Raw genomic sequence first — 26820 nt, 5'->3', positions numbered from 1 at the left:
ACCACAATACTTGAAAGATATTATATCTTTGTCAGCGGATGAAGCAGGTCAGCAGGCACTAAGAGCTTTAACAAAACTTTGCATTTTTTTATTGTCTGTCCAATTTCCTTCAGAAATGTCTCATTTATTATATGGTGCCTCTTTATGCCCTCTCCATAAGAAAGATGGAGGAATTAGACCGATCGCTATAGGAAACTGTTTACGAAGATTGACTTTAAAGCTAGCCTGTTTTCAAAGTCGTGATATTTGAGTAGCAACTAAGCTAGGATGCGAAGCAGCAATTCACACCACACGAACCTTTATGAATAACGACCAAAACCGTGGCAAAGTTCTTCTTGAATTAGATTTCAAAAACGCCTTTAACTCAGTTGAACGGGACTGTATTCTAAAAGAAGTGCAATGTCATACCCCACTTCTTTACCCTTATCTTTATCAGTACTATAGGAACCCTTCAACTTTATTTTTCGGTTATCATTTAATTTCTTCTTCTGTTGGAGCCCAGCAAGGAAATCCTTGCGATTCTATGATTTTTGGTCTCCCCCTTCAACCAATTATTTTATCTTTGGATTCTCAACTGAATATTTAGTATTTAGATGATGGAACCTTGGCTGATTACCCAGAAGTAGTTTTGTCCGACTTTAAGAAAGTTATCGAAAAATTGGTCTTGAATTAAACTTTAACAAATGCGAGATCTTTTGCTTGTTCTGGAGACACAGATTTAAAAGTAATAAAGAAATTTCAAAATTTAGTACCAGGTATTAAAATTTGTTACCGAGGAAGTTTATCTCTTTAGGCTCTCCAATCTTTGACCAAGGTTTCAAAAACACTGTCCAAAAACTGTAATTACAGTTGAAAATCTTTTAAACAAAGCTGAACTCCTTAGCAGACACCTTGCTTATACTTTAATCAAGAACTGTCTTTTCATACCAAAATTTAATTTTTTATTAAGAACAACTCCATTTTGGAAATTTTCTAATTATGTTAATTTAATTGATTCTTCTTTAAAGTCTTCTTTAGAGAAAATACTTAATTTACGTTTAACTGATTTACGATGGTGTCAGTCCACTTTACCGATTAGATTTGGTGGACTGGGAATTCACCGCATTTCCGATATTTGCCTCCCTGCTTTCCTATCTTCAATTCATAGTGTTGAAAGACTTGTTTCTCTATTACTAAATTCAAAGGATAATGCGCTTATTATTCACCATTATGATGAAGCTTTAGCAGTCTGGGATGAAGAAAATGAGAACGAAAGAGCAACAATCCCACAATTTCAGAAGAATTGGGATAATGTTAATATCAAACGAATAATTGCCAATGTCTTAATCTTTAATTCGCCTAGAGACTTGGCTCGTTTTAAGGCTTTGCAATGCAGCGAATCAGGATCTTGGTTACATGCAATACCTTCACCTAATACTGGTACTCTCTTAGATAACACTTCCTTCCAAGTTTGTATTGGTTTAAGATTGGGTTGTAATCTTTGTACACCTCATATTTGCAAATGCAATGCGAAAATTGACGAAATTGGCATCCACGGTATAAGTTGTTCAAAAAGCAGTGGTAGATTTTCCAAACACACTGAAATCAATTCTATTATCAACCGGTCTTTGACTTCTATTCATGTTAATTCAACTTTAGAACCAAACGGACTGTCTCGGGACGTAGGAAAACGCCCAGATGGGATGACTTTAGTACCATGGATTAAAGGTCAACCCTTAGTTTGGGACGTTACTATTGTAGATACATTTGCAGATAGTTTTGAAAACTTCTGAAGTTTTAGGTTTTTCCGCTGAAATGGCTTGCAAACGCAAACATAGCAAATATAGTTCAATTATTTCGTCAAATTACATATTTAACGGTTTAGCCTTTGAAACCTTAGGCCCTCCGTGCAAAGAAGCCATCGATTTCATGAATGTCATCGGAAACCGACATATTGCGGAATCAGGCTATTCAAAATCGAAGAAATTCCTTTTTGAGAGGATTTCCCTTGCCATTCAACGTGGAAACGCTACAAGCATTCGGGGCACTTTTCCAGATTCCGCATTATTATTGTATTGTAAACCAAAAATGTTATGTACTTAAGTTGATTAATTATAATTAACATTAATAATAACAGACCAGACATTATAATTTTAAATAAACAACAAAAGCAAGCATATCTTTTAGATATAGCTGTTCCAAATTCACACAATATAACACAGACATATAACACAAAAATTAATAAATATTTAGAGCTCTCCGTTGCTATGAGAAATCTTTGGTGTTTAGAAAAAATTTCGATTTTACCACTTATAATTTCAGCAACGGGAATAGTACCGCAATCTCTTTTTAAAAATTTAAAAATTCTGGATTTAGATAACACATTGGTAGTTGAAATTCAAAAAGGTATATTATTATACTCATGTCACATCGTGAGGAAGTTCCTTAACATTGACACAGAACATAATACACAACAAAGTCAAAATGCGGAGGCGAGACGCCGGTAATTATGTTGATAAGCACTGCACTATTACTTGATAGTAATATCCGTAATAGTGTATGCACTCCGGCAAAATTGCCGTGCCGCCGGGTGGAGGTGGGATAGTTAATATTTAAAAATTCAACCTTAAATTTTCTTCTTCGCTGTTTTCTCAATGATCGTTTCAGCATTTCTTCGATAACACGTTCTAAATTTTGTTGTCATCTTCGCTGTTACCAAATTTCAAATTAAGTTCCTATTGTATTTTTTCTTGTTGGTAAGCACGATGACACCAACTAAATTACACTAGACAAATAATAACAGAACTATTAACATGTATTTAGGTTATAAGATAAGAACAAAAAGTACAATAAATACAAAAATAAAGTAAGTACATACATATTAGTTATTTATGATGTAAGTGTTAAAAGTGAGATTTTATTTTGTAAGTGGGGAAGATTGGGAAACGAGCGCAGCGACTTGACCAACCCCACGAACAAAATAAAATCACTTTTAACACGTCCATCATACATCTATTTTTTATACAACTGGTTTACTTTAAAAAACGTAGTCGTATTTTTGATATTTAAACTAGGCAAAAATGAATAGGGAATTTTTCCTTTTTTGAATTTTTTATAAATACCGTTTAAAATTTGTAATGAAATGTGTTACAAATATATTAATCTACACATTAAATGTAATGTTTCAAGTACTTGTAACATTTTAAATTTATCTTTTGTTTAAGAATACGTGGGAGGATTGGGGCAATTATTTTGCTTTCCAAGAAAAATTGTGGAATTCCCTATTCATTTTTGCCTAGTTTATTTTAATTTCTGCGGCAAAAATCAGGTAGGTATAATGTATTCCAACTTTTAAAAAAATGATGCTTGGCCATGACAATCTGACAGATTTCATCCTGTATATCTGAATAAAAGTTTGGTTAGGAATTTTGAAAATTTTGAAGGCACAGTGTTGCCATACTTATGTTCCGCTTTTTTGCGAATCGATTGAAACTGTATTACAAGAGATTAATAGAGAACCCAGCATTTTTTATTAAAAATAGCAATTGAAAAAAAAAAGACAAATCAAAATGTAAACATCAGGTGAAGGCTTTAGTCGTTGAATGAGTTTCAAGAACACTTGCTTTAGTTTAACAAGCAGAAAACGGATAAGTTCTCCAAAATGGAATCACTTTTTTTACAAGACATCTACACTTTAACCTCCTCCATTATTTCATCTTCAGAATTACCTTCATGATTAGATTCCGAATCATCTTCTAATGTTTAGTCCAGGAATAACATCGTTCAGATCTCTTTCAAAAAATGGTTCCACTTTTCTGATTTTTCTCTTTTTGTAGTTCTATTATCCTCCAGACCTTTTTTTGTAATTATGCACTATATAACAGATCTTCCCACCTATAAATTAATTATACAGTTCAGGATTTCATCGAATACAAATTCATTGTTCTCACATTGAAGATATCTATCAATCTGTTAATAATTGCATCATTACTTAGATCGGGCCTATCTCGTTTAAAATGTGTCTAGCCCTTCAACACACCACGTTTTGTCTCGACAAACACAACTTTTGGCATTATGCACTTGTAGTAAACCCTTTAAATTATTACTTTGTGTTGGCTAATAAAATAAATTGGAAAAACGTCAAAATGACATTTACTTACTGATAACTTTATTTACTTTTTGTTTTAGAATCATCTTGCAACATAGCACTTCAAATTTAGTTACAAAAGATTTACAATCAAAATGAAATGAAATATAACTACTACTTTCCTCAGGACTGCCAATTTAACAAAATTAAAGCATGGCAACCTATCGTTTTTTTTAAAGATGGAATAGATTATAGTCAGTTTAATTTATTGACATTTGAATGGTGTTTATTAGAAACGAAAAATTTTCATTGCGTTTTGTTAAAACACATTAAGTTCCACATTCGTAAGCATGGATTACAAAGAAAAGGTTAATGATGCCGATAGGGATTTCCCGCCGATATTAAAGAAGCAGCAAATAGAGCAACTTTGGATCTGCTGCCCTCAAAATCCCGAGAACAATACAACATCGCCTACAACAGGTTCTTGGAATGGTGCAAACACAAGAAAGTGGAAGGCAAGTTCAGCGAGAATGTATTTTTAGCGTTCTTTGAAGAAAAATCACAAGTTTGGAAGTCATCTACTTTATGGTCGAATTTTTCGATGATAAAAGCTAGTCTACGAATCAAGAACGATGTGGATATAGGAAAGTATCACAAATTAATAGCATTTCTAAAACGGAAAAATGTAGGATACCGTGCAAAGAAGTCCAAAGTGTTAAAAAGGGAGCACATTGACAGATTTTTGAATGAAGCACCAGATGCCAAATATCTGATGGCGAAAGTTGCAACCATTTTTGGTTTATTTGGCGGCTTACGTCGAGAAGAGTTGTGTAAACTGACAGTGGACGACATAGAAGAATTAGAAGACTCATTATTAGTTCGTATTTCAGACACTAAAACCAATGTTAATCGTAGTTTTTGTATTGTGGGCAGTTATGTTACTTATTGTCGTAAATACGTTGCATTACGCCCACCTAATGTCACTCATCGTCGCTTTTCTTGAAATGTTACAACAATAAATGCACCGTCCAGCCAGTCGGCATAAATACATTTGGTAAGATGCCTTGCGAAATTGCTGAGCTTCTGAAACTACCAGAACCTAAGCTATTTACTGGTCATTGCTTCCGAAGATCGGCAGCATCCCTGTTGGCAGATTCCGGAGCTAACTTAATGACGATAAAACGATTTGGAGGGTGGAAATCATCAAACGTTGCAGAGTCATATATCGACGACTCTGTTGGAAATAAAAATCAAATCGCATGCAATATTCTTCACCTGCGCAACTTCATCGTCTTTGTTTGAGAATTCTTATAGTTTAGAAAAACCCTCGGAAAGCAGCAGTTCTCTTCAAGCTCCTACAACGTTGGGAGTCTCATCACCTAGCAATGATGTCAGCAGCCTTTCCAATAATGTTCCAGTGAAGATAAGAAATAAGATGACTTCATCCGATGGAATTAATGTTAGCCATTGCTCAAACTCTAATGTTTATATTAACATTTATAAATAAAAAATTACTAGTGTTAAAAGTTTTTTTTTTACTAGTGTTAAAAATACTTTTTTTGTTCGACACTGTCAGAATTTGAGAATTTTCTCCTGTGTGAACGGATTTTGATGAATTTGACAACTTGTCAAAACGAAACGTCAAGCTAATTTTAAAGATTTTCAGCCATTTGGAGCGTTTGGGGGGGGGCTCGTCGAACAAAGAAACGTTGTACTCAACTCGTTCTTGTGTAATTTGCGCTTTTTTGGCACTCGTGGACCTTTAAAACTCTCGTTTCACTCGAGTTTTAAACTGGCCCACTCATGCCAAAAAAAGCCCAAATTACACACGAACTCGTTAAATAAATAACTATTAACACGGTAAATTATAAAGAGCAATTTTTAATCAAATTAGCTTCCACTAAAAACGTCACTTTTAATGTCAGTTATGTATAAAAAATTATTTTACTTTCGCAGAACTGTCTTGGTTCTTCTTTCATATTTAAAAAACTCCACCCACAAAAGAATTTAAGAATTTTTCTTTTCTAATTTTTGCAGCTTCACTTTGCAACTTGTTTTCGGATATGCTATGATATTCAACCAGAAGTCCACATCTTCAATTGATTTGTATTCGGTAGATTGAACCTCGTAGTGCTTAAAAAATATTGCCAACATGGTTTTCATCGACAACATGGCGTACTTGAAACCTAAAAAAAAACTGTTTCTTTTTCGTTTCTAATTACATACCTATGCAATTTTTGCTACCGCGACTAAAAGGAAGATAAGAACAGTTGGGTCTCTTTGCTTCATTTTGTGCAAGAAACCTGTCTGGATTGAAAACTAGAGGATCTTTCCAAAAATCTGGTCTTCTGTGAAGGGACAACAACGGAATATACACTTCACTACCTTTTGGAAGGACGTGCGAGTCTGTAGACAGGATTTTGTATTAACAACCAAATACTTTACAACCGTTGCGAATTGTGGAAAATCGGAAAGTGTAAAGTAGAACAATTTGTGACAAATAATTTTGAATCACGCTCAATTCTTTCTAGACCACCCAAAAAACCAGTAAGTACTCTGAAAGGAAACACGAATTTACTAAATCCGTTCTTACCTAATTCTATGTCTTCATCAACAGATCTTCTAATAAAAGGGACAGGTGGAAATAATCTCATAGTTTCTTTGATGACACGTTCCAAATAATACATCCTGTTGACATCTTCTAAAGTGACAGTTCTGTCGCTGTGACCAAAAATCGAATCAAGTTCCTCTTGGATATTTTTCTGCGAGGAACCAAAAACTACATCATTTTTATCTTGTTCAGGACACCCACCTGAATATTCGAATGCAACCCCATCATACATAAAACTAGAGCGTTTGTAATCGCTGTGGTTTCGCTAGCAGCAAAAACTGATTGGATCTCATCCATGACACCACTTTCATCCAGTTCCCCGTCTTCAGTCGAATTTATCAAATTATTTATAAATACTTTTTCATTGTCAAAGTTATCTAGAAAAAAGTGTTTGAATCTCTTATGCGCAAAAATATATTCTCTACCCTCGGAACAGTTTTTGTAGAGGCTTGACTCAATTTTTTTCATTTCTATTATCTGAAAATGTTCAGTCATTGAAAGAAACGAGAAGCGTATTTCATACTTGTCTAATAAAATCCATCATTTCACGACGGAGATTGGTCATCTCTTGGTGCAAAGAGGAATGTCTCCAGATAAAATTCGGATGAAGCCATATACTACTGCCACGAATTGCGGCGATTTTGGATAATCTGAAAAGATGTATTGTTAATCCATAATCATTCATGAATGTATTACCTGTTGTTGTTTGCAATGTATCGATTAAGCTGGAGTCCACATCCAACAGTGTCTCTAGATAAAATGTTTTAATAAAATCTTCAACAAAATTTCACTGAAGCAACTCACCACAAACAGCGTCGAAAGAGATTCTACTCAGTGTTTCCAGCACGTCAATATAGTTTCCATCACATTTCTCTTCAAACTGTCTCATCGACTGTCTGGCAACTTTGTCAAAAATGTCGACATAACTATTTAGAATTTTTGTGTTGAAACTTTTATTAATAATTTTTCTGCGTGTTCTCCATATGTCAACTTTGCAAACGACAATCTTCTAAATCGGTGTTACAAACGATGCAAATACTGACCTGGTGCCGTAATTAGACCTGTTTTGAATATTTCTTCCATATGTTTGGTTCCTAATCGATTAAAACAAGTTTTAACTATGACTTCTGCATGAGTTGGTTGTATTGTCAGGATGACCAGCTTGGTCCCGATCCAGAGTTTGAAAATTGGTGGTTGAGAATCGATCAGCTTCGTCACGATGTTGTAAGAGTCTGGATGAAGGTAAGATTGTTTGTTTGTTAGTGAAAGGAATAACTGCAACCTTAGTGTCCTCTGATGAAGAGATAGGCGCTTCCAATGATGGGCCACGCAAAAGGACCTCCGATTTTCCACGCGTGGTAGTAAAGTCGTCGTCTATTCCAGTGGTATCTTGCGAGAGAAATCAACGCTAGCATAAACAAAATTATACTCAACATGATGTCGTTTCTTTGTTACATCAGGTGTTGCAGCCAACAAGCCAAATTCAAGAATGCCAGTTAAATGTGTTTTACTTTGACAAATTACATTTGGTAATTTATTTTTATGTTAATGAACAGTTTCATGGTAATTATATTGATTGCTAGTTTATCGCTTTGTAAAAAACTCTTATCAGTTTTTAGAACCTCTTCGTCATCTTCTGCGCAATTCCCTAACTCCTTGTCACTAATATTTTTCAGATCGAATTAGCTAAATTTCGAAGTTTGAGTTGCTACTTCTTTGTAAATGTGTAAGGGTTTTCACGTCTTCCAAACCTACTTGCTTTATTTATTTTTTATAAACTCGTACAAAGAACTTTGTTTGTCGAAAGGAAACTTTTTTAATGTTATCTTTGTTGAAAAAATAAACAACATTCAAAGGAATTGGTAATAATGTAAAAATGACTCACTAATAGAAAAACCGACTGCATAACTAATACAACAAAAAATGCTATGCAATTTCTAGAATCATAACTAGACGGCACAAAGGAGCAACTTGGTCGATTTGCTTCATTTTCAGCTAAAGAATTCTTCAAAATGTGCAGCTTTCTGTGGAGGGACATCCTAGACACATACACTTCACTTCTTCACACAATGAAATGTTACTCTAAATATGGAAAAATAATTCTTCTGTAAGATTCAAGTCTTGCTAGGTTATTCTTTCTTTCTGGTAATTAAAAACTCCTTCAACAAAACACAATTTTGATTAAGAACACACATTCCCAATATATACAGTATGTCCCCGGATTGAATTTACAAAAGGGAAAAAAAAATTTTTGATTTTACGTAAAAACTTCAGAGGAATAACATTTTTTGCTTCATCTGAAACCCCCATTTCCGTTATTAAAATCTCAGTATTGATACACTGTATTCTTAAGTTAACATTTTTTGTTAAAATTTGGACTTGGAATTAATTTTTATGTTATAAATTTTTTGACCTGGTTTTTTGACAAACAACTTATTACTGTTTCAAAATGTTGTCTTTAGCACAAAGAATTTTTTTTAATCCAATGTTGGACCGGTCTTTGTCACATAATTACAAAATTTAATGAAAAATTTCTCAACAGTAATGTAATGTGTTCAGAAGCTTAAACTTCGATACAGGGTTGAATTATGTACAGAAAACGACGCATAGTTAATAGAATAGTTTTATATTCAATGATCATTTGATTTTTTCAAAAAAAAAGGAAATTTTTTTTTCTGTATTTTCTTTGATTTTAATCCACTTCTGTGTTGAAAAAACTTTTGAATAACAGAAATGGGGGTTTCAGGTGAAGCAAAAAATGTTATTCCTCTGAAGTTTTTAAAAAATTTTGTCCCTCTTGTAAACTCAATCCGGGGACACGCTGTATATAAATTCACTCATATTAAAAATTAATCACAAAGGATTCCAAATAATGCGGCTGTAATAATAAAATTCTTCCACATTTCGAAACAATTTATTCCAAAACATTTTTTCCTGTTGAGAAGCGGAATTCCCTTGGCAAGGGCGACGATACCCACCAAATTTTACAAATATTGTTGTCAATGGATAACCTTGTGAGTCATACTTTTCTACGTCAGAGTAAGTAAGCGAATTCGTACTCGTATAATTATGCAGTAGGTACTAGAACTTTTTGTAACGAGGCAAGTAATAACTAACTATAAACATTTACACACGAACTCGTTAAATAAACTACTATTATTTAGATTAGGTATGTAAAAGATAAAAACCAAAAAACAAGTACATTAAAAACAAAAACAAAGTAAACATAATACGTCAGCTTAGCAGAATGCTTCCTTTGTAATTAAAAACCCCACACAAACACAAAATTAAATACACTTGTAGCATAAATCACGGATGTAGTACCAAAGCGCCCCGTACTAACCATTTGGAAGCGCTACCGTCGCCAGCGAGAATCTAATCGCTGGGCCCTTACCATCATCATCAGCTGCGCGCCGTCGGAGCGTGCCGCACCATCCCCAGCCAGGCTATAAAAGGGATGCACGCATGGACAAATCAATCAGTATTCATATGATCATTCGAACCTCCTCAAGAGTCTCACAACAAACCTTTATTAAGTTTGTTTACCTTTATGTAAATAAACAATTTACAACACAAACACTGTTAAAAGTGGCTCCACAACGTGGGGCATGATGTTAAACACTTCTTTTCCAATTTTTGCAGCTTCACTTTGCAGCCTTCTTTCGGAATAGCCACAATACAGAAATCTACATCTTCAACCGATTTGTATTCGGTAGATTGGACTTGCTTGAAAAATATTGTCAATGTGATTTTCATCGAGGACATGGCGTGCTTGAAGGCTAAAAAGAGAACTGTGAAGATGATATAATTTTATAATAATTTTTGTTAAAATATTACCTGATAGAGAATTTATTTTTCTTTCATTGGCAACATAAAAAATCCGAGAAGCGACTCTGACACCACAAAAGTCAATCTATTCTTCAAATATTCAAAACCGTCGTCGTCCTCTCTGTTGTTCCTAACCGATTGTCAAAATGTTCATGAGGGTTGTCGACCTGGTGGCCGCCCGCCCGTAAGTCTGATAATGCCCTCGGCTTGTACTGATGCGGCTTCTACTATACACAATGTACATCTTGCAATAAAGGATACAAATTTGTCCAACATCAATATTTCACACTTAAAAAGTTGTACAAAAAACCCACATGACATTTCCTCTCAGTGCTGCCAACCTGAAATCTTTCATTAAAAATTCCTGTTTCGATTTTCTTGCCAAAGCAAGAAAATTCCATTTTCATGACGCCTTAGACGAATAGAAAATACGTATTTTCTAGAGGCCGAAAAAAGTTTTTTTGAAGAGATTCTGTAATTTTTTAATATATTTTATTAATTTTCATTTACCATTTCGTTTAGAACAACAATTAAGGGATCAAATCAATACTGAAAAAACCGATATGGTAATTTTTGCCAATTTTTGATATATGACTCAAAATTTTATTGTCAAGTGCTTTTTGAGACCGGAATTTGCCGCTGGTTAAAGTATTTATGAAACTATATGAATCACCCTGTATATGTACTATTTTTTGTGAGATTGAGATCGAGTGATATTTCACAACTACCGTTGTCTTGGTCCTTGCTCATTAGATACTCGCTTTTTACACCATAGCATTAGTGTGCTGTTATATTTCGTTACCGCACTGATCTTTTTTGTTTCCAAAGGAGAAGAACCAAAGTTTTGCACATGCAACTAACGTGACGTACAACTCTGATAAGCATGTAAAAAAAAACTCGTGTGAAAAACATATATTACCTCACGACGTGTCGTAAAGTAAGTCATTAGTCATTACTTCCCTGAAATCGCGCTGTCGTAAATGAAGGTATTTAAAAACTTTACAACGAAGTTTATTCTGCGAAAAGAACTGATTTTACATAAGACATTTTTATTTATTAACACCTGTCACAAAATTACGTTTTAAGTTGTCACTATTCGTATATTTTTTCCAACTTTATTTTGCAACCCCTTTTAGGCAGCGCCACTAGTTTCACCCAAAACTCTACATCTTCAATCGATCTGTATTCAGTAGATGTGACCTTGTAATGAGTCAGAAATACCGAAAGTGTGACTTTCATCGACAACATGGCGTACTTGTGACCTGCAACAAAATAACTTTTTTATTACACACGCCCACAAAAAATTGTGGAAAATTTTGACTCCACACACACCTATGCAGTTCCTCAAGCCGTAGCTAAACGGAATGAACGAACAACGAGGACGATTCCTTTCGTTTTCAGGTAAGAATCTGTCAGGATCAAATTGTAAAGGATTCTTCCATATGTCCGGTCTTGTGTGAATGCACATCGGAGGAATAAGTACTGAACTTCCTTTGGGGAGGACCCGCGAACCTGAAGTGAAAACAGTACAATTCAAAATATTTTTTGTGACACTGTTGTGTCAAAATGACAGGTGAAAGATGGTGCAGCGCCAACAACCGAAACACAAACTACCTACCTAACGCAATATCTTTATGGATTGTTCTTCTAACGATTGGCACCACAGGAAACAATCTCATTGTCTCTTTGATAACACGCTCCAGATAGTCCATTCTGTTGATATCTTCCAAAGCGACACTTCCCCTCTTCTTGCCAAACACCAAATTAAGTTCTTCTCGCACATTTTTCTACAACAAAATAAATATAGTTGTGAACGTTTTTACCCGAACTAACCTGAATCTCTGGATATAATCCTAAAAGACATAAAGCTAGGCTGACAGTGATGGCCGTTGTTTCAGTAGAACTGAGAAACATCGTATTGGTCTCTTCCAAAATTTCCGTCTCGGTCAGTCTGTCACTTTCATTCAGTAGATTGTTCAAGACGAGTTTTTGATTAGACGAGTCTTTCGCAAGTGCACCAGCTTTTTTAATTTGGATGATCTAAAACTTGAATTTATACTCCGAGAGACGCAACAATTGCATTTCGCACTTGTCTAACAAAATCGAGCGCCATCTTGGAACGAGCTTTCATCTCTCTGTGCAGACTGGTGCACCTCCAAATACAATTCCAAGTGAGGCAAATGTTACTAGCACGAATCATCGATATTTCTGTCATTCTAGAAAACGCTAATGAATAAACTGAAACAACACGAATTTCTTCACCTTCTCGTGTTCGCCATGTAGGCGCTTTGTCCCTCGACCAGTCTCGAATCAACATCTGTCATCGTCTCTAAACATGCATCTCGCGTCAAGATTTTAGACAACATTGTGCACAAAAACCTACCGCATGCTATGTCCAGGTTGCATCTGAAAACCGCCTCCAACACTTCCACGTAGTTGTCGTCACACTTATGTTCCAAGTGCGTCATCAGCTGGGTGACGTGTTTGTCGATGATGGAGACAAACGAGTTGATGGTCTTGGTGTTGAAGCTTCTGTTGATGATTCTTCTGTGCACCTTCCACACGTCGACTTGTGCAAGAGTCAGATTGAATTGTTACAAGTGGAGATACTCACCAGGTGCTGTTATCAAACCTGTGTGGAATATTTCTTCCAAATTGTGGGATTTGAACCTATCGACGGAATTGCTCAGGATGGTTTCGACGTAGGCGGGTTCGGTTGTCACAACAACCAGCTCCCTCCCCAACCAAACTCGGAAAGTTGGAGACTGGGAGTTGACCAGGTTCGTAAGTGTTTTGTAAGAGTCTGGAAAGGGATTGTTTAATACTTTTTAGCAATGGGGCATCTACAACCTTCGTATTTTCCAAAGAAAAGGAGAGCGTTGCCTAGGATGGGCCAAGCGAAGGGTCCCTTGAACTTTGACCCGTGGTAGTAGAGCCATCGCCGGTTCCAGTGGTACTTAACAAGAAGGATCAACGCCAGAATGATTAAAAATTGAGCCAGGAGCATGACGAGCTTGGATTATCAAAATCTTCAAAGGAGCTGATGCTGGCGCTATGTACTGACTACCAACACACTCTCTTGTAACTGTTTGATGTTCTATTACCACAAATGGATAGTGGGTCGTCCTTAAAAAATATTTATGATGCTTTAAAACTAGTCACCATGTAGATACGTTATCAGAAGACAAACTATTTGAAACCCTTATTCAAATGAGGAAAGTTTGCCAAGGTTAAGAAATTTGAATGTGAATAAATTGTCAACGAAATTTTGTCACCAGATCTACCACAAGACATTTTCAACACGGCCTTGATGGTAGCTTTGTTCTTCTTCTTGTGATGATGAACACAAAACAATGATGAACAACCGCTTGTCCTAAGGTCAACTGATAAAGCTTTCAAGGAATATGCAATCAAAATGCAGTCGTCCTTTAGGTATTCTGAAGAAAGCTACACCATACAGTTGCGTGTGATTTAATTCACTTTGGTGTTTATTTTATTCTTGACATACAACTGGAGTAGATGATGGCTTTAATATTATGCATCAAGGATTAGATATCCCTTCGCTTGGTCCATCATAGCGAGCACCTAGCCCTTCGTCGGAGGATACAGATGTTGTAGGTTGTAGTTCTTCCTCTCACTAACAAACGCCAAGCAATTTAACTTTCATTCAGACTCTTACAAAATCTTAAGGAACCTGGTACCTTATCTCACCTGTTCTTCCATCTTTGTTTCCTTCGCAAACTTGTTGACGTTCTTTACTTCTTTTCTTCTCAGTCCTTCTCTGGGTTCCTTCCTCTCTCAGTCTTCGTACTCTTCTATGACGTGCTGGGTGGTGTCCAGTCCAGATGCACTCACCTGTGATTTCAGAGAGGTGAAACTGCCGGAAGTTCCTCCCGAATGGGCCGTGACCCATCAAGAGACACACCGCTTTGTGGTTCCACCCCCGTAGCCTTGCATCCACCATCCCGATGATGCTTTGAGTCATTCTTCCTGTCTCGCCTTGGTCCCATTCAAGTTGCCACCTCGCCATGGACGCCTTTGTAGCTTCCTTCTTGAGCATTCTCCCAGTAATGGGGGCGCGTTCTTCCGGAAACTTCTCTGACTTCTCTGTGGTCCTTTTCGCGATCTTGTCCGCCTCGGCGATTCCCCTGTTTTGGTCGGAAGATCAAGAAAGCTTCACCGGCGAGCCTGCACTCTCGATCCTCGTCAGCTCCTTCTGGATGGCGTGCACGATTGCTCCTCTTCTCTTCGTCAACATGTCCAGTGTCACTCTGGAGTCCGTTGCGAAGTTACGTTTCCAGCAACTGTCCGACTTTGAAAGGACGAATCTTCGGCATGCACGAAGCGGGTTTCTCGTTTCATTCTGCTGTTCCTCGAGTATGATTTCCTTCGTTTTGAGATCTAGAACGGTCTTTAAAGAGAATCCTTCAAAACTTTCACCTAAAGTTTTATATCCTGAACTGGTTTATATTCTGTAGAAAATCTGATTACTAGAATCGAAAAGAAGAGGGATGTAGAGAGGATAAGGAGAAGTAGAGGAAGGAAAGGGAGGAGAAAGAGATAAGAACAGAGAGAGTGGTATTGAAATACATAAACCGAGGGAGAAAGAAAAAGGATTTATTGAGCGAGGAAATAACAATGGAAGAATGGGAAGAATACTTCATGAAACTGCTGGAAGGAAGAAAGGATGAACAGAGTATGGAGAGGAGAGGGGTTCCCAGTAGACTGGAGAGAGGGAGTAATCTGCCCTATCTACAAGGGAGAGACAAACAGAGCAGAAAACTACCGAGGAATAACTCTCCCGAACACGGGGTATCAGTTGTATCCGTCAGTTTTGAGCGAAAGTATGAAGAGAGAGATCGAGGAAAAGGGAGCGGCGCCGGACAGGCAAGCCGGATCCAGAAAGGGAAGGGACACTATGGACAATGTGTACATCCTGGACCATTTAGCAAAGAGCGAGCTGAAGAAGAAAGAGGGGAGGAAGCAAAATAGGAAGAGTGAGCTAGTTCAGGTATTTGTGCTATACCTTCAACGAGAGAGCCACGGACAAGGCGCAAGTGAGAGAGGTAGTAAGGAAGGCGAACAAGGTAGTTGGATGTGTTTGGGGAATAGGAGAGAGAAAGTGGGGAGGTCAGTTCGGGAGAAGGATGATGATGTTCGAAAAGAGATATTTGAGATGGCTGCTAGGAGTGGACAGAGAAACACCAGGGTACATAGTGAGAGAAGAGTGCAAGAAGAAAAGGATGAGAGTCACTAATACAAAAGCCGATTGTACATCAAAACAATGAAAAGCAATTTCTAGAACCATAACTAGGCGGCAGAAAGGAGTAACTTGGTCGATTTGCTTCATTTTCAGCTAGAAACTTGGCATGATTGAAGACTAAAGAATCCTTCCAAATGTGTAGCTTTCTGTGAAGGGACATCGTAGGAACATACACTTCACTTCTTCTCAGAATGAAATGTTACTCTAAATGTGGAAAAACAATTCTTCTGTACGATTCAAGTTTTGCTAGATTATTCTTTCCTTCTGGTAATTAAAAACTACTTCAACAAAACACAATTCTGATTAAGAACACACATTCCCAATATTTATAAATTCACTCATATTAAAAATATTCACAAAAGACAGCAAATAATAAAATTCTTCCACATCTCGAAACAATTTATTCCAGAACATTTTTTCCTGTTGAGAAGCGGAATTCCCTTGGCGAGGGCGATGATACCGACCAAATTTCACAAATATTGTTGTCAATGAATAACCTCGTGGGTAATAGTACAATTATTATACGAGTTTAATAAGACGCTTTATTATCACATGAGTGCTTTAATGGAACGAGTGTGATAATATGTCTTATTAAACGAGTGTAATATACTATTTTATTTACTTTACTAATTCCTGAAATTTCGGCTGCTCAAGTTTCTATATTAGACTAGGAACTTTCGCGTGGGTTGGTAACAAACATTTTTTACAAAAATGTAAGGTTATATTTACTAAACTTACTTCGTTACCTTGACGCGTGACGTCAAACGGCTGATGTTGCCGATATAACAAGAGCTAAAACTTACCAAAAACCGTTTAATACTATGACTCATTATTAAACTGTTTTCAATATAATAATGAACCCATTAGTAACGCAAAGTAGAGAAACAGTTTTGTGAGTCAACGTTTTCTACGTCAGAATCAGTAAGTGATAAACCACAAATTGTCTACGCTCATGCAATGACCGCTTATTGCATAGAATTCCGCTACGGCAGCTCTGATTTGTGTCCTTTTTATCACCTTGTATTACGCTACAAGGTTGGTAAGTGCGCTATAACAGAATGGTGGAACGGTTTTCTCTGTCCAAAATTTTGTTATAACAACTATTACTATTTTTCGTGAGATCGAATTTATGTACAAAAAGGCAAAAAAGTCAAATTTGGTGATATTTGCTTTTTGCATTTGCTTATTCGATACCCGTTTTTTACTTAACAGCATGTTATATTTCATTACAGCACTGATTTTTTTCTTGTTTCCTACGTTAAAGAACCAAAGTTTTGCAAATGCAGCTTATGTGACGTACAAAAAAAGACTTGTGTGAAAAACATGTATTACCACACGGCGTACGGTAAACTAAGACATCACGTCGTTGAAATGGCACCGGTCGTAAATACATATATTTGCAAACTCTACAAGGAAGTTAATTCTGCGATGAAAAAATTAAAGATTTTGTATGAAACATTTTTATTCGTTCATACATTACACAAAATTAAATTTCTACCATTATTGTATTTTTTCCAATTTAATTCTGCAACCCCTTTTAGGCTGCGCTATTATGTTCACCCAAAACTCTACATCTTCAATCGATCTATATTCAGTAGATGTGACCTTGTAATGTGTCAGAAATATCGAAAGTGTGATTTTCATCGACAACATGGCGTACTTGTGACCTGCAACAAAATAACTTTTTGATTATACGCTCTCACAAAAAATTGTGGAAAATCTTGACTCCACACACACCTACACAGTTCCGCAAGCCGTAACTAAACGGAATGAACGAACAACGAGGGCGATTCCTTTCGTTTTCAGGTAAGAATCTGTCAGGATCAAATTGTAAAGGATTCTTCCATATGTCAGATCTTGTGTGAATACACATCGCAGGAATAAGTACTGAACTTCCTTTGGGCAGGACGCGCGAACCTGAAGTGAAAACAGTATTAAATATGTTTCGTACAAAAATTCAAAATATTTTTTGTGACACTATTGTGTCAAAATGACAGGTGACAGATGGTGCAGCGCCAACGACCGAAACACAAACTACTTACCCAACGTAATATCTTTATGGATTGTTCTTCTAACGATTGGCACCACAGGAAACAATCTCATTGTCTCTTTGATAACACGCTCCAGATAGTCCATTCTGTTGATATCTTCCAAAGTGACGCTTCCTCTCTTCTTGCCAAACACCAAATCAAGTTCTTCTCGCACATTTTTCTACGATAAAATCAATATAGTTGTGGACGTTTTTACCCGAACTAACCTGAATCTCTGGATATAATCCTAAAAGACATAAAGCTAGGCTGACAGTGACGGCCGTTGTTTCAGTAGCACTGATAAACATCGTATTGGTCTCTTCCAAAATTTCCATCTCGGTCAATTTGTCACTTTCATTCAGTAGATTGTTCAAGAAGAGTTTTTTTTTAGACGAGTCTTCCGCAAGTGCACCAGCTTTTTTAATTTGGACGATCTAAAACTTGAAATTACACTCCGAGAGACGCAACAATTGCATTTCGCACTTGTCTAACAAAATCGAGCGCCATCTTGGAACGAGCTTTCATCTCTCTGTGCAGACTGGTGCACCTCCAAATACAATTCCAAGTGAAGCAAATGTTACTAGCACGAATCATCGATATCTCTGCCATTCTAGAAAACGCTAATGAATAAACTGAAACAACACAAATTTCTTCACCTTCTCATGTTGGTCATGTAGGCGCTTTGTCCCTCGACCAATCTCGAATCAACATCTGTCATCGTCTCTAAACATGCAACTCGAGTCAAGATTTTAGACAACATTGTGCACAAAAACCTACCGCAAGTTATGTCCATGTTGCATTTGAAAACCGCCTCCAACACTTCCACGTAGTTGTCGTCACACTTATCTTCCAAGTGCGTCATCAGCTGGGTGACGTGTTTGTCGATGATGGAGACGAACGAGTTGATGGTCTTGGTGTTGAAGCTTCTGTTGATGATTCTTCTGTGCGCCTTCCACACGTCGACTTGCGCAAGAGTCAGATGGAATCGTCACAAGTGGAGATACTCACCAGGTGCTGTTATCAAACCTGTGTGGAATATTTGTTCCAAATTGTGGGATTTGAACCTGTCGAGGGAGTTGCTCAGGATGGTTTCGACGTAGGCGGGTTCTGTTGTTACAACAACTAGCTCCCTCCCCAACCAAACTCGGAATGTTGGAGACTGGGAGTTGACCAGGTTCGTAAGTGTTTTGTAAGCGCCTGGAAAGGGATTGTTTTATACTTTTTAGCAATGGGGCATCTACAACCTTCGTATTTTCCAAAGAAGAGGAGAGCGTTGCCTAGGATGGGCCAAGAGAAGGGTCCGTTGAACTTTGACCCGTGATAGTAGAGCCCTCGCCGGTTCCAGTGGTACCTAACAAGAAGGATCAGCGCCAGAGTGATTAAAAATTGAGCCAGGAGCATGGCGAGCTTGGATTATCTAAATCTCCAAAGGAGCTGGTGCTGGCGCTATGTATTGACTACCAACAGTCTCTCTTGTAACTGTTTCGTGTTCGACCACCACAAGTCAACAGCGAGTGCCCCTTAATAAATATGTATGTTGTTATGTAGTCACTATGTAGATACGTTATCAGTGGACGTACACCTTTGAAACACTTATTCAAATGAAGAAAGTTTGCCAAGGTTAACAGATTTGAATGTGAAGAAATTGTCAACGAAATTTTGTCACCAGATTTACGGTCTTCTTCCTCTTGTGATGATGCAAGATATGCATACGAGACAAACTCGATAAAAAATACTACACACAAATTACGAAAAAATCCGTGTTGCCAATAAAAAAATACAATCTTTGTCAGTGCTTTATATTAACATTCTTGTATAATTTTGCTTTAGAATATTGGTTCTTCTACCACACCGCGCACTTCTCCTTTGGGTTCATGGCGCTCCCAATTGGACACCTGAAGGCTTCGGAGAACTCTTCCATGTTGGACAGCGTCCCCAGAACCCTGACCCTCGCAGGAGGGTGAGCATTGTTCGTAATTAAGTTCTCCAAGTAGGCTTCAGACTCTTGGCTGCACCAGGCCTGCAACAAGACCGATTAGATAGACGCTCTGCACACCCCAAAATCTCACCGTGGCGTAACTTATGAAGAACAACTGGTCCCGAGAATACTGCGTGGATTGACTGTCAACTTGACCTTGTTGCACCAGTGTGCGAAAGGCCTTGAACGCCTGGCGGAGGCCTCCGTTGTCTGCTAGGTTTTCGTCGAGTGTTTGAGACCCGTTGAGGTACAAGCCTACCTCGGGGAAGTAGTAACTGAAGTATTGATCTACAAGACATTGGGTTCTCTCTTCGAAGGAGTCCAGAGTGGAGTTTGACACCCAGGAGTTTTGGTACATGGTTTGGTTGTATCCTATGCCGTGCGAGTCAAAGTGGTGGAGCATCTCGTGCGCGATTGTGCTCCCCAAGCGGCTGTAGTCGAAGAGTGGGTCGCTTCCTTGGAAGTATCCCGATTGGAGCATCGCGAGAGGCATCACTGAAGAAAGGAAGGGTCAGTCTAAGAGAAAACGTAGCGCCGAGACTCACTTATTCCGCCGTTTTGGTAGATCGCGAACGCGTTGACCTTAAATGGAGAGTACCCCCAACTGCAACATCACAATTTAGATTTGTTTTGGCAAGTGTCGACGACATACTTCTCGTGCGTTCTGTACTCCGAGAAGGCGTAGGCTTTCTTGAACGCTCTGATTCTTTGCGCGTTTCCGTAGTTGTCCCACTCGCAGATCCGCACGTTCTCGTAGAAGGTGTCCAAACGGGTCTTATCCTCGACGAAGTCTGGATAACCCAAGTGCAGCACTATGTTGTCAACCTTTTGGATGATAAGCTCTCGCGACTCGGCATCCACCCAATCCGCGTTCCTCACGTTCGTCTTGAAGACCTCCTTGAGGTTGCCAAACATCTGGACGATCTAGAACCGGATGTAAGAAGGGTCGCTACCACCGGAGTGACTTACTTTGGGGATCTTGTTGATGTTGAAGTGGTAGTTGACGTACTCGTGCGCCACGGCGAAGCTGAGACTCGCGGTGTCAACAACATCGAGGATCTTCCTGGTGCAGTACTCCGACCTGTGGAAAACACGAATGGTTACAGTGCTTGGTCTTGTCGGGTGGGTACCTCTCGTAGTATTTCAACCCCATCGCGTCGAAGTACTCTTCGAAAGCTTCACGCACGACCGAGTCGCTGTCTGGTGCCATAAGCAAGAAAGTTCTGAGAAGGACAAAATTTTTGACAGTTTTTGCATCAGTTTGTCTTACTAGGTTCAGAATGGAATAGACGCTTTCGGGGTCGGTCAGGTAGATTTCGAAGCCGTCGGTGATGTTCACCCCGCCTGGCTTGAAAATGGCGTCGAGGTAGTCGACCCAGTTGATCTGGAACAAAAAGAGTAGACGCGGGAGTGCCACCCATCACTCACGCTTACGTCAACTTCGCCACCGAATTGCTCGTCGCTCCACTCCTGCAACTCCTTCAACGTCAACACCGCTTTCGGAGGGACCATGTTATCATCTGCAATCTAAAAACAATCAGTTGTGCCACCTCCTCGTGCGTCGCACTCACTCCTTTCGCCATCAACAGCCTCATGAACTCCTTCACCTTCGCCAGACCGTCGGAGATTTGGGCCGCACGGTCGGTGCAGTTGTCTCTGGGGCACAACAAATGGGTGGAGATCTTCCGGAGGAAGACATCGAAGGGGTCGTCCTCCGACAAGAGTCTGCTGTTGGGCCGTCGCGCCGCTCTCTTGAACGACTCTTCCAACAGCTGGTCGTAGGTTTTGGCCGAATCTGGTCGGATCATCTCAGGCTCCTCCCACGAGTCCCACATCATCTACAACAACCACCTTTACAATTGGTCGACACTTTGGGCCGCACCTACCAGAAGAATGTACCAATCTGGGTTGAAATTGGTCACCATGAACTCGAACATCTGGTGGATGCCGAAGCGCCCCGCCAGCTGCCCGATCTGCGTCCAGGTGAGCTTCTCCTCAGCGGTGTCGTCGATCAAGGGCAAACCGCCGAACTCCTCCAAAATTTGCCTCTCAGGGGCGTCGTAGTAGGTGTAGTTGGGGTGGTCGTTGACGCAGGCGGCGTATGCCGCCTTCGCTTTCTTCAAAGCGACCGGATCGTCTCTCCTCTTGGGAGCTGACAGTATATCTGAAAGCGGAAATGCAAAAATCTGGAGTTTGACAGGCCAGGTCTACCAACCTTGTCCAGTTACGAGCAAGTCGTTTTCGGTCAGCTTGAACAGATCCATGTAGTCTTCATCTTGGGGTCTGGGGTGGTGCTTGGGGAAGTTCCCGCAAGCGAACTGGTAGAAGTTGGTGCAAGGGTCGACGGAGGTGTCCAGGTAGCTCAGGTCTAGGGAAAAATGAGTGAGTGGTGCGAAAAGGTTGTCAACGGTGTAGTTACCGATTGCTGTGATAGTTGCCGTGCCGACTAAGGTCACTAGACCTAGCGTTAGTGTTATCGCGTTCATCTCATCCGTTCGGTAACACCAGCACTACTAGATATCGGGATAATAAATCCGAAATAGAATTATTTCAGATATAGGTGCATAATTGTCGATAAGATAACTTTCTTTGAGATTGTAGTTTGGGTTAAACTAGTGGATGGAGGGTTCGACGAAACATTGCGATTCTTTACCTAATTGGAAGCATTATCAGGCATTTTTTCCCGACATGATTTTTACTTTGTTTCGTGATTTCACACTTGGGTTTCCTTTTGCTTAATTAATTGCAAAAACGTGTAGATTTTCCAGATACGTATACTACAAAGACAGCGCGCTCATTTACTTAATGGCTCCTTGAACTTTGCCTCCGTGGACATCTTGTTTTATCTTTATCGCCTAAGCCGCCTTAAAAACCAATAAAACTTTACTAGCTATACTTAGCACTCTTCCAGAAACTGAGCTGCTTCTGGATATTTCGAAAAACGGTTTGATTCATCAAAGCAAAACTGCGCAATTTTAGACCTAATGGATGGAATCACTCCACTTCCTGATATCAAGTACTTGATAAAATCACTAAAGTTACTTCGAGTTTGTCGAAATTTGTTTTTTATCAACAAGTCAACAAGTTCAAAGCATTTTTTAAAACATGATTTTCATTTTTCGAAAATTTTTTTTAACTTAAATCAAAATCAATACTCACAAGATTCTCGACTATTTAATAAACTCGCATACTGCTGAACTTCACCTTTATTTCTGATAAGGAGATAACGACCACTTACGAGCGTCATTGGCCAAAAACGTAGTACCTGGCGCTAAGTTGGCACCAGAAATCTCAAATTCATTTTTTTCAAAATCTATTCAACGCAACTAAACGTTAACCCTTCTGAATTAATACTAACACAACAAATACTACAAAATGGCAACAATAATGCACGGCAAATTTTTTCAAAATTTTCGAAAATTATATTTTTTGGTCCCTTTATTTTTCATTCCATGAATATTGATAGATTTTATCATATTGCAAATCTAACTGGCATACCAAGCACTAATCAGAGTTTATCGTCGTCGAGAGTGGTGTAACAAACAAAAACAATATTTTTTTATTGTACTTGTGCCGATAGCAATCAAGTCTCACAATTCAATTCTTAATTTCCGAAATCAAGCTAATTTATTATTTTGTGGACACATAATCAAGTGTAATTGATTTTCTATGCAACCGTACGCGAAACGAGCACTTCGCGTACCAAAAACAAGCCGCGAAATCAATTTCGCGGCCGTTGCTTTTAAGTAGTAGTAATCTCAAAAACGGCCTGAAAAACGTCCCTTAGCTAGAAAATCTTTGCCTTAACAAAAATTCATGGCAACATGTAACGTTGCGTGGCAGTAAAAAATGTTTGACTTTTGTAGCACATGTTTCAACTCGACTTAATCGACATTTGCAAAATATATCGTTCGACTATTTTTCTAGGCACGAGTCTGACGTACTACTGAATTAGCGACTTATCAGATTACTAGAGGAAGCTAATACAGCTAATAAAACAATAAATCATTTTCGCAGAACAATAACATTTTAATTTGATTAGTCACAGCTGTAAAGTATTTCCTTGTTGTTTTTTGCAAGCTGTTCTATCACCACAGGAGACACTTGTTCTCGGGATTCATCCCACTCCCGATGGGACAACTGAAAGCGGTTGAAAACTCCTCCATATTTGACAAACTCCCAATGACTCTAAACCTCTTCGGTGGATATCCGTTGGGCGTAGACAGAATGACGCTCAAGGCGTAGCTGGTCTCTTGACTGCACCACATCTGCAACGCGAGCGTGAAATGTGGACACTGGCGCCATCTACCAACTCACAGTTCCGTAACCGATGAAAAACAGTTGTTCCAGAGTGTAGTTTCCTGTCGCCACCAATTCCTCTTCTTGTACGACCTTCTGGTAAGCTCTGAACGCCTCCCTGACGCCTCCGTTATCGGCCAAGTTCTCGTTGACACAGTACGACCCGTTCACCTACATGTTTTTGTAAATATGACACTCGAGTACTCTCTACTCACTCACGTAAGCGTTGACTTCCGGAACAAAATACTGACTGTATTGTTTTTCAAAACATTCGGTTCGTTCAGTGAAAGCTTGCATCGTCTCCGACGACCACCACGACTGCAACTGGCCGTTCTCGTCGTACTCTTTGCCGTTTGAGTCAAACCCGTGGGTGACCTCGTGACCTATGATGCTCCCCAATCGGCTGTAATCCAGTACTGGATTGTCTCCGTAGAAGAAGACCGGATTGAGCATCGAGATTGGTATCACTGCAATTGATAATTAGTACTGATGGTACCACTTACAAACTGCACAAGTACCGATTTTGTTGTTGGGTCGGTTGTAGTACGCGTTTGGGTCGAAAGTCGACAGGCCCCAGCTGAAACAGACTTGGTGAAGTGATTCCCTGGGGGTGGTACCGCTACGTACAAGTTCCGCTCAGGTTTACCCAGTTGACTGAATTGGTAGGCTTGTTTGAAGGCTCGGATGTTGCGGGCGTTGCCGTAATTGTCCCACTGGCAGACTCGCAGGTTCTGGTAGAAGACGTCGAGTTGGTCAGGGTCGTCGACGAAATCGGGGAACCCGAGCAGTACCAACATGTTTTCGGCTTTCTTCAAAGCGGAGTCGCGCGATTGTACGTCCATCCATTGGGACGTACCCAACGTCTCTGCCAACTCGTCGCGGATGTTTTGCACAAGTGTGAACGCCTACAAGAAGGGATTAGAAGAAGAAGTGGTACTGGAGGGTTTACCTCTGAGATCTTATTTATGTCGTAGTGGTAGAGTTGGTAGTCGTAAGTTATTGCATAACTCAGAGTGGCAGTATCGATGACGTCTAAGAGTTTTCTGGTGCAGTACTCCCATCGGGGGTAGAGTTGGTACCCCTTGGCGTTGTAATAGTCTTCGAAGGCTTTTCTGGTGGAGGTGTCGCTGTCAGGAGCTTGGAAAAGGAAGACCCGCAGAAGAGCAAAATTTTTGACAATCTTGGGATCAGTGTTTTTGACCAGATTTAGTACTCCGTAGATCATCTCGGCGCCTGGATGGTACAGTCTGATGTCTTCGGTGATCTCTACTCCCGCGAATCGGAAGATTTGACTCAAGTACTCCACCCAATTCATCTAGAAAATGAAGAAATAGAAGAGTGGTCTTGATTGGTGGTGACTCGTACGTCGACTTCTCCACCGAACTGTTGGTCAGTCCATTCTTGGAGTTCTCCCACTGTTACTTCAGACTCCAAGGGGATGATATCGCCGTCCAAGATCTACAAAACGAGAGTTGGAAGAAGAAGAAAGGAGTTGATCTAGACTTACCCCTCCAACGTACAACTTTCTCATAAAGTTGGCCATATCGTCCAACTCCGCGATAATTTCTTCATCAGATTTTGTTGTGTTGGTTTGTTGGAGAAGATTCTTGGCTAGGGTTCGGAGGAAGACATCAAAAGCGGCGGGAGTTGTTGACCTGGTGACTCTACTCCTAGCCGCCTCTTTGAAATCCTCTTCCAAAACTTCTTCGTAAGTTTTGCGGAGTTTTGGTCGAAACAAGGTGGGGTTGCTGAGGGAGTCGGAACTCAGCCTGATCAGACTCTCGTTTTGACTGGTTTGCCCCACTGTGTAGGTAAAAATCAGAGGTACTCCATACAGCCCAACCAACTCCCCAATGTCATTCCAAGAGAACTCTGCAGTAACTTCCGGAGGGGACAACAGAGGCATCCCTCCAAACTCCGCAACGGTGCTCATCTCAGGTCCCAGCAAGTTGTTGGAGAGGAACCCTCCCACGCACCCCCTGTACGCAGCTTTGGCCTTCTTGAAAGCCACCGGTTCGTCATCTCGCGTCGCAGAAGACAGAATTTCTGCAAGTTACAGACGGCATAGAGTTGCCGGCGACGCCATCCCCACCATTTTACCTGCCCCTATCTGTACCAACTCGTCTTCGAGCAGTGTGAAGTGGTCGAGGATGTTGAGAGTGGCGGGTCTCGGATGGACCTCTCCGAAGTTTCCACACGTGAACCGGTAGAAGTTATCGCAGGGGTCAACGGATATGTCCAAATAATCCAGTTCTGGTATATCTGGAAGATTGATGAGCGTTGTCTAGAATGATTGATGGGAGTGACGCACGAGGAGTAGCGTGAAAGTCGTACCGTTTTCGTGGAAATTTCTTGTCGATCCGGCTGACAAAAACAGGCCCAAGAAGACGCAGAGTTTCAGTTTTTTCGTGGAAGCCATCACACTTTGTAATCACTTTTGTAGCAAGAATTTGTGTGCAAGAGCAGCTACTCGATCGATACATGTACTCGAAGTTGTATTACTTGATAAGATAATTGTCTAGCAGATTTGATTCATTTTATTTGAATGGTACGCACTTTTCTTATCTCTGAGAGTTCGATTAGAATTTTTCTGGTTGCATAAAAAAGACGATCCATCACTGCTCTGGCCACAATCGATAATCTTCTGACACAACATCACTTGCCTAATTCTTTGTCCGATTTTTATTTTCTTTTATTTTGATTCGCAAAGTATAACCAAACACCTTATCACTTATTTTGAGACAC

At 39.4% G+C, this 26820-nt stretch overlaps 4 protein-coding genes across 5 annotated transcripts; all 4 read right to left on the bottom strand.

The window, feature by feature from the left end:
• Window positions 1-5608: 5608 nt before the first annotated feature.
• On the bottom strand, window positions 5609-8959 carry LOC138129421 (cytochrome P450 4C1-like). Its single transcript, XM_069045713.1, has 10 exons — window positions 7963-8959; window positions 7721-7909; window positions 7482-7667; window positions 7374-7427; window positions 7242-7327; window positions 7103-7154; window positions 6879-7054; window positions 6660-6828; window positions 6293-6472; window positions 5609-6252 (listed from the first exon to the last, which is right to left on the bottom strand). The coding sequence occupies exons 1-10, from the start codon at window positions 8111-8113 to the stop codon at window positions 6074-6076; spliced, it is 1422 nt and encodes a 473-aa protein (XP_068901814.1). The 5' UTR covers window positions 8114-8959; the 3' UTR covers window positions 5609-6073.
• Window positions 8960-11503: 2544 nt separating this feature from the next.
• LOC138129420 (uncharacterized) lies at window positions 11504-19334 on the bottom strand. Its single transcript, XM_069045712.1, has 19 exons — window positions 19043-19334; window positions 18807-18995; window positions 18576-18761; window positions 18455-18521; window positions 18282-18408; window positions 18026-18232; window positions 17811-17979; window positions 17506-17685; window positions 17276-17435; window positions 14361-14653; window positions 13356-13526; window positions 13120-13308; window positions 12889-13074; window positions 12768-12834; window positions 12595-12721; window positions 12339-12545; window positions 12124-12292; window positions 11838-12017; window positions 11504-11767 (listed from the first exon to the last, which is right to left on the bottom strand). Exons 1-19 carry the CDS (start codon window positions 19197-19199, stop codon window positions 11598-11600), a joined length of 3201 nt encoding a protein of 1066 aa, XP_068901813.1. The 5' UTR covers window positions 19200-19334; the 3' UTR covers window positions 11504-11597.
• A 210-nt stretch (window positions 19335-19544) lies between these two features.
• LOC138127774 (neprilysin-1-like) lies at window positions 19545-23043 on the bottom strand. Of its 2 annotated transcripts, none has more exons than XM_069043827.1 (12): window positions 22936-23043; window positions 22196-22640; window positions 21992-22144; window positions 21663-21940; window positions 21348-21614; window positions 21211-21303; window positions 20907-21160; window positions 20746-20857; window positions 20429-20700; window positions 20322-20380; window positions 19868-20271; window positions 19545-19818 (listed from the first exon to the last, which is right to left on the bottom strand). In XM_069043827.1, the coding sequence occupies exons 2-12, from the start codon at window positions 22260-22262 to the stop codon at window positions 19642-19644; spliced, it is 2136 nt and encodes a 711-aa protein (XP_068899928.1). In that variant the 5' UTR covers window positions 22263-22640; window positions 22936-23043; the 3' UTR covers window positions 19545-19641. The 2 variants fall into 2 exon arrangements, with proteins under 2 accessions (XP_068899928.1, XP_068899929.1); XM_069043828.1 differs by having other exon boundaries at window positions 22196-22289; window positions 22936-23002.
• A 738-nt stretch (window positions 23044-23781) lies between these two features.
• Window positions 23782-26596, bottom strand: LOC138127773 (neprilysin-11-like). The gene is made up of 10 exons (XM_069043826.1): window positions 26410-26596; window positions 26176-26337; window positions 25583-26121; window positions 25441-25533; window positions 25025-25390; window positions 24703-24980; window positions 24594-24652; window positions 24295-24542; window positions 24094-24246; window positions 23782-24044 (listed from the first exon to the last, which is right to left on the bottom strand). Exons 1-10 carry the CDS (start codon window positions 26492-26494, stop codon window positions 23865-23867), a joined length of 2163 nt encoding a protein of 720 aa, XP_068899927.1. The 5' UTR covers window positions 26495-26596; the 3' UTR covers window positions 23782-23864.
• Between the last annotated feature and the right edge of the window lie 224 nt (window positions 26597-26820).

This window comes from Tenebrio molitor, chromosome 4 (genome assembly GCF_963966145.1).
Source record: "Tenebrio molitor chromosome 4, icTenMoli1.1, whole genome shotgun sequence".
NCBI lineage: Eukaryota > Metazoa > Arthropoda > Insecta > Coleoptera > Tenebrionidae > Tenebrio > Tenebrio molitor.
This window is presented reverse-complemented; position numbering and strand designations above follow the sequence as displayed.